Source organism: Choloepus didactylus, chromosome X (assembly GCF_015220235.1).
Source record: "Choloepus didactylus isolate mChoDid1 chromosome X, mChoDid1.pri, whole genome shotgun sequence".
In the NCBI taxonomy this organism is placed as follows: domain Eukaryota; kingdom Metazoa; phylum Chordata; class Mammalia; order Pilosa; family Megalonychidae; genus Choloepus; species Choloepus didactylus.
In genome coordinates this window covers 142,263,451-142,270,762 of record NC_051334.1, presented here as the reverse complement: position 1 = coordinate 142,270,762, position 7,312 = coordinate 142,263,451, and the positions used below count along the sequence as shown (strand labels likewise).

The 7,312-nt window shown below is 48.9% G+C and overlaps 1 protein-coding gene across 3 annotated transcripts; it reads right to left on the bottom strand.

Annotated features, from left to right (window-relative positions):
• Nucleotides 1-2,996: 2,996 nt before the first annotated feature.
• Nucleotides 2,997-6,124, bottom strand: ZCCHC12 (zinc finger CCHC-type containing 12). Of its 3 annotated transcripts, XM_037821687.1 has the most exons (4): nt 6,003-6,124; nt 5,587-5,638; nt 5,248-5,375; nt 2,997-4,842 (listed from the first exon to the last, which is right to left on the bottom strand). In XM_037821687.1, exon 4 carries the CDS (start codon nt 4,719-4,721, stop codon nt 3,492-3,494), a length of 1,230 nt encoding a protein of 409 aa, XP_037677615.1. In that variant the 5' UTR covers nt 4,722-4,842; nt 5,248-5,375; nt 5,587-5,638; nt 6,003-6,124; the 3' UTR covers nt 2,997-3,491. The 3 variants fall into 3 exon arrangements, with proteins under 3 accessions (XP_037677615.1, XP_037677614.1, XP_037677616.1); XM_037821686.1 differs by lacking the exon at nt 5,248-5,375; XM_037821688.1 differs by lacking the exons at nt 5,248-5,375; nt 6,003-6,124 and adding an exon at nt 5,830-5,912.
• Between the last annotated feature and the right edge of the window lie 1,188 nt (nt 6,125-7,312).

Here is a 7,312-nt window from a genome sequence, read left to right as displayed (position 1 = left end):
GACACATCCTGAAAAGGAGGGTCTTATTATCCCGAATTTACAGACCTCATTTTTTATATGTCATGTGCAGATAGCAACACCTTCATCCTAGGGTGCTGTGAACATGCTGAATCCAACACATGTAAGAAGCATAGACTTTGGAGTCAGACACCCCAGAGTCTGACTTCTGACTCCACTACTAATTAGCTGCATGATCTTAGGCAGGTTTTTAAACTTTCTAACCTGTTTCCTCATGTGAAATATGTGATAATACCTATCTTACAGGGTTGCTATGAGGATTAAAAGAGCTAATGCATTTAAAGGGCTTGGCACAGGGTGCCTGGCACACAATAAACTCTTAATAAATCATAATTATCAGTATTTTTATTGTTATTACTAATATTACTATTATGGAAGTTTCAGGAAGAGGAAAAATTCAGCAAAGGAGACCAAGAAGTGGACACCAAAAAGGTCAGGGAGGAGGGAACTATGAAGCTGGTGTCATGGAAACCAAGGGAAAATAATGTCAGGAAGGAGGGACATAATGCGAAAGGGTACTTAGAGGCTAGTTTCTCCTACAAGACAAAAGAATGATTTTTCAACTCTTAGCAACCAATAAGAATGAAGAGAGAAAAGAAGGGGAAAAAACCCACAGTTTTAAATAATGGGTATCAAACACAAAATTCTCTAAAAGCTTTATTTCATCTAAGCCCATTAGTCTGCTCTGAACGCCCAGGTTTTGGTTCTGGGTCTTCCAATTAGAAAGAATAAATATTTCTTGAATAAAGGAAAAGCCAATGTCATACAATGTCATACAAAGTCAAATAAAGAAATATCAGGTTTACACCATGTTGAGGAAATAAAAAATCAGACAATTTCAAGTTTACACAACAGAGAAGAGGATACAGGGGAGGGAAGGAAAAGGGGATGAATCACAGAACAGGTTTTCAAAGCAGTGATCTATACTGAACCCCCAAGTTAATTCCAGTGAAAAGGAGGGCAGTGGTATTACAGCATTAATTTATTCTTCTTTTCATTATTTTACTCTACCTGATGCCAGAAAGAAATTATAGCAGCATACAGTATGTTTGGGGGTAAAATACTCAACAAGTTGAATAGAGTAAAATTGAGAAAAGGTGAGCAGGAAGTGGAATAACATTCTAATCTGGGATAGATGAGTAGGCAGATACCCTCTAAGGATAGATTTAGAGAAGGGTAAGGAGGAATAAAGGGTTATAAACCTATGAGAGCTGGGGAATGTTGGGGGTACCTGTGACTCTAGGGGCCTGGGTGGAGTGACCTCCTGCCTGGGAGTTGGAGAAGGGATCCACTTTGGCTCTAGAGACACGGAAGTTGCTGCAAGGGGCCCAGAACTTCCCCCAGAGGGATACAAGGAATGAGCCTTTTGAGTCTTTGCCCCTGGCCCAGTTCTCAGCTAAAGGTTTAGAAGCAGAGGGGCCCTCCCAGCCTCCTTCTGGCCATGAAGGTTAAGGTGGTTGAGCAATCATCAAATGCTGGAGGAGATAGTGGTGGTGATGAGCAGAGCATCATCATCAGTGGTGATGAGGTTGTAACGTCAAATTGTGAGATCATGGATGGAGCTGGAGCAAGAAGCTAGGGAGCTGCTGTTGGGGTGTTTCTGGAGGAGAAGCACTTCAAGTCAGGTTCTGGCATGGCAGTCCAGGGAAGCCTGCAGCAGCTTTCTTGCAACACCTGGCCTCTATCCCTCCCTGGGGATATCAGCTTGCACCCCCTTTATACCTACTGAGCGGACCATCAACTCCTAGCATAATTAGAACCCCAAGATTCATCCCTGGGACCCTGAAAATGTGCTGTCTCTGGAACAATACAGCCCCAGAGTTTTGTGTGAAACCCTGGGATCTGGGATTCCTACCAAGTTTCCTGTCCCTGTCAGCCTGTGAGTCCCCCTGGTCATCGTGCTCTCACCCTCTCCCCTACCCATATGGCTCTGCTTCCTGTCCCCTGACACACCCTCTCCCAGTGGGCACACCCTATCCTCTCAGCCCTGTGGAGCCCCTATTTCCTGTGTGACAAACTCCTTCAAGTCCTCAGGTCTGCTCATTTATTTCACTCTCCACCCTCTGCCTTAAAAATGAAATCATCCCTCTACAGCCTTGTCCTGCTCACAAAGTTAGGGACTTATGCACCTATGGGAAACATGGGGACTCCTGGGGGCTGAGGTCACACATGTTCTTTTATCACCCTCCAATATGAGATCAGGAGATGAGACAGGGGGTTTCCTGAGGGACAGTTTCCTGGGAAGGTCCCTCTCTGCTCTCCCCTCCCCCTGAATGCCCTCAGCTCTGCTAAAATGGTGTTTGGGGCTTCCTGGCTCTCTGATTCCATGTTCCTCCACATGCCCTAACAACTAGATTGCTTTTCATCCCTCCCCAGCAGGGTTGGCTTGGAGTCCTTGGGCTGCCTGTGCCCTCTAGCATGTATCTTAGGGTTAACACGATGAGGCTTGAGTGTTAGAAACTGAGACTCCTGGTGCTGAATTCTCACGAGTAGCTGCTCTCCCCTTTCCTTATATGGGGCAGAGGGTAGAGTCCTGTTGTGACCGGGATGTTGTCCTGAAGCAGCAGCAACATCTAAGGCATTTACTCAGAGAAGGGAGAGCTGTCCCTCCCCAGAGTGAACAGGAACCCCCATTCTGGGTTAGTACCTCAGCACCAAACTCTCTGGCCATCAGACTCCTCTGGATACATTAGAGAAGAAAGCACTGGGGCATTGTCAACCACTGGGTGCCATGGTTTAACTCTATGACCTAGGGGACAGATTAGTTGTGGTAAGGGGCTCTGCCGTTGTACCTTTGAGGGATTTTTCAGCCCATTTCATCTTCCCTTTCCCTCATCTGTAAAAGGAGGTGATAAAAACCCCACCAACCCTACTTCAGGGTATGACACCCCTTATTGCTTTTTGCTTTATTTTCCTTATTTCTTTTTCCTTTGCTTCTTTCTAAAATAATATCACAGAGACGTTAAAATAGACGTTGATATACTATTTATTGACATAAAAGAAGTCTACAACATATATTATTTGGTGAAAAAATACAGTATATAGAACAGCACTTATATTTGATCACTTTTATCTATACATATATTTATTTGGTACACAGGTAGAGGGAAATATCTAGAAGGACATTCATCAAAGGATTGACAATGGTTATATAAGGGGAGGGGGTTCAGTTAATTCTTATTTTTTGTACTTTTCTTTATTGTATGAAGATTCAACAAGGAATTATGCCACTTTCACACAGAGAATAAAGCCATCAAGAAAATAGACACGCAGAAAAAAGGCCCTTAGGCAGGCGTCGGGTGGGAGGGAGCAAGGACTAAAGTCCGGCCATCCCCCTCCACTGTGCTGGTATCCAAGACCCTTTCTCCTCCACCTCAAAAGAAAGCTGCTCTGTGGGTAAACTCATGCAATTTAAACACACACCTTCACCTTTCACATCACCAGACTCTGAAGATGGATAAGGAAGGGTTCATTTAGGGCTGGGGGCTAGCATCCCACTGTGGCTTAGAGGGGTCATTGTGCTCACCAAGGGCCTCTTTTGGGCCCTCCTCCTCTGTATAAGTCAGCTCCTGCAGGGTGATGATCAGATTCTCAAACACCTGGGCCTTGTTGCTCTCATTGTCACAGGTTTCTTTTGAGTGGCCCTCCTCGCCACAATATGAACAGTGGATTGTGTATTTTCGCTTCCTGGCCTTACGCTTATCCCCAGGACCATCATTCTTGTATCCTGAACTAGCACTGGTGGAAGGAGATTGGGCCCGGAAATTGTTGGGGGAATCAATGACTAGCACTTGATCCTGAGGTCTGGCCCTGCATCTGGGGGGAGTCAAACTCGAGGATGAAAGTGGAGGCTCCTGAGACTCCACCAGGATTACATCCTCATCTGAGTCATTGAGGGTATCATCTATCTCTATCACGTTGCAGTCAGCACTGCCAATGGCTGTCGGTGGGGGGCCCTGAAATGCCGCAGGGCTGGCTGCTCTCTCCACGATTGACTCAGATCTTTTGGGCCGCTTCCGTTTAATAAAAGTGTCATCCCAATCCTCTTCCTCTCTTATCATCCTGATAACCTCCAGGAAACCGGGGAGACGCCCCTGCTCATTAGCATACATCCTGAGAAGATCCTTAAGCCTGAAGCGCAGGTTCCTATTCAGTTTAGCCCCTAAAAGGAGCTGGTGCAGGCGAGTCTGGTTTGCATCTTTCTCAGCTATGATCCCTGCCTGAATAGCATTCTGGAGCTGCACCTCTAAACGGATCACATAAAGGGAGGTTTTCTCCCCTTGCGCCTGCAGGGTGTTAAAAAATTTACCATGGGCAGTCACACTGCCTTCAGACTCCCCAAACACCAATTTCATCGCCCGCAAGAAATCTGCCACACTTAAATTGGGGTTGGCTGCCTGCAGCAATCGCATGACCTCCCGGGCAGGACCCCTAAGGGTTTTCATCAAGCGTTTGAGCTTTTCCTCCTCAGACATATTCCAATCTGGCAGGACCCCACTGACTTGGACCAGCCAGTTTTCAAAGGTTTCTTCCCCTCGGGCTGGTACCACTCTCCCTGAGAACAACTTCATGTTTCTCTCTGCCATGCTGACCATTAAAGGACCAAGACTCCTCCCCAGGGACCTCAGCATGGAATGAGCCCAAGGCGGCAAGGGTGCGTTCCCCCCCCTGCTGTTACCGACACGTGCAATGATGTTTGCCATGAATGACAATGATCGCCTATCTGAATACAAGATGCACAGGCTTTTCGGAAAGGCTTGATCTCAGAAGGAACTGACAAAACAACGTTCCCAGGGCTCTGCCTTCCTTGTGTCTCAGTAGGGTCTGTAAAGGGAGAAAAAGGTGGTGATGGGGGGGGGGGGTGTCAATAAGGTAGGAGGCTGCAGGGAAGTTGTCTGCAGCTGCATTCTTTGCCTTCCTGAATACCCTACAGTACATTTTATATCTGCCCAATGCTCCAAAAATAAGCAGCAGGAGAGTACCAATTACTAGGTGCCAGTGGGGCGCCTTTAGGAGTCATATATTATCCCCTCCCGCCAGTCCTCCAGGAGGGACCGCAACTGTTGCTTCGCCTTCTAGAAGTGATCGTGTGTGAAGCCGATATTGGGCTCTCAGTATTGAGCGCAGTGGTCTCATCTCACCGGTTTGTGGGAATAAGATCTCATTAACCTCACGGCCTCAACCACACCCCCTTCTCCAAGTTTTCTCCGTCATTTCTCCGATTCTTACATAAGCTCAGGAACCAGCGCGCGCCTTCCTTCACTTGCAGCCTCCGGAAGGTGCCCTGGGTGAGAAAGCTCGCCTGGAGGTGTGGGGGGGGGGGGACCCTGTCCACCCCGGTCCTCAGGGCGTTAAGCCTGCGGAGTAGCCGAGGGCCCGGAAGCGAAGGGTGAGAAGTAGCCTTCTCTCTCATCCCGCCCGGCCTCTCCCCCCTCCTTCCCCCTCCTCTGGCCCCACTCCCCCGCCTCCGCTGTCGCCGGGCAGAAAATTCTTTCGCCCACCTGCTTGCGAGCCGAAGAGCTACCCCCTCCCCCCTATTACTTTCCCCCCGGGAAATCGTCTGCCTACCAGCTCCGCAACCAGTCACGCAGAATTGAAGTTCAGATTCGGCTTTGACCGCCTGCCGCGGAAAAAGGAAAAAGGTGTTAGATAGGCACACCCACATTTTCCTCCCCAGGAAGAAATGAGGAGAAGCAAAGGGGAAGGGGGGGTGGTTCACGGCAGACAGCCTGCGATTCCTCCTGCCCTTCGCCCCCTCCCCCCATCCCCGAAAATGTCCCCACCTCCCGCCTCAATCCAGGCAAATCCTACCCCTTCGGCAGCATCCAGTCGAGCCCCACCTCCTCCCGCAGCGCCGCCCGGCCACCGAAGTGCTCCTTCCCCCGCCTCGCAGTTATCCAGTTCCCAAGCGGGGAGCCGCCCAGTTCTGGTGGGGCTTCTCCCTCCTCTCTCCGAACCCGGCCACTGCGCCCCCTTTACTTTACCTGCACTTCGCTGGTGGGCGGCGGATGCACCAGCGTCGATAAATGTAGAATCTGCCCAGCGAAGGGTAACCAAGTCGAGGCAGCGCGGTTCCCACGGCAGCCGTCGCTGCTTTTAGCCTCTGCCCACTGAGACAAAAGAGCCTGACGAGCAGAGAGGCGCGGCCAATCAGCGGGGCGCGGGGGCGGGCTCCCCGCGAGGCCTTGGGTCTTATGCTAATATGTGCTACGGGAGAGGGGAACAGGCTGGCGGAGCATCAAGTGCAGCACCAACTCACCCATCAGGCTGATTTGCTTTGTACCCGCAAATTCGCGTCGCTCGCCTCCCTTCGCCTCCCGACCCACCCCTCACCCCCAATTCTTCCCTTCTCCCTCTCTCTTTCTCCCTTGGCCTCTTTGAGGCTGGGTGCTTTAAACACGACATGCGGTCGAAACAAGTGAACTATAAAATTTCCTCAACTTTATATAGGGGGAAAGAGGAAAACAAATTAGCCCCTTCTATGTACAATTGAGCTTGCACAGAAGTGGCAATATGTCCATTAAATAAGGGGGGACTTAAGCACCAAATCTCTTAACCAGTACTCACTGAAGTACGGGTGCAAGGCTGGCTGCATCACAAGCATTTTGGGGGCCTTGTTGGAAGTGCAGATTCCTGGGCCCCACTGCTGGCGGATTCCAATTAACCAGGACTAGAGGTGGGAGTGTGATTTTCTGTTTTGTATTTTTAACCAGCTCTGTAGTTGATTCTGAGCTGTAGACAGGTTCCTGAACCACTGCTCTAAATACCGCATCATGCTGAAGAAAATAGGCCTGCAGCCAATGTATCTGTCTACAGTGTATCTATGGTGAAATGCAACACCAGAGCAGAGGGTCCTACCTGGCGTCCATGATCTTTCTGAAAATGTGTGGGAAGATTTTGGACTCTGTAGTAGGCTAAATAATGTTAATCCAAGGATATCGAAGATCAGGTCCTAATGTCTGGAACCTATAAGTGTTACCTTATAAGGAAAAAGGATCTTTGCAGATGTGATGAAATTAAGGAACTTGATGTGGGAAATTATCTTGTATTATCCAGGTGGGCCCTAAATCTAATCACAGATGTCCTTATGAGAGATACAGAGGAAGATATGATATGCACAGAAAAGAAGGCAATGTGAAGATGGAGGTAGAGATTGTAGTGATGCGGCCTTGAACAAAGAAACACTGACAGCCACTAGAAGGTGGAAGAGGCAAGAAACAGATTCTCCCCTAGGGCCTATGGAGGGATCGAGACCCTGTCATATCCTGATTTTGGCCATTGAAACTGATGTTGA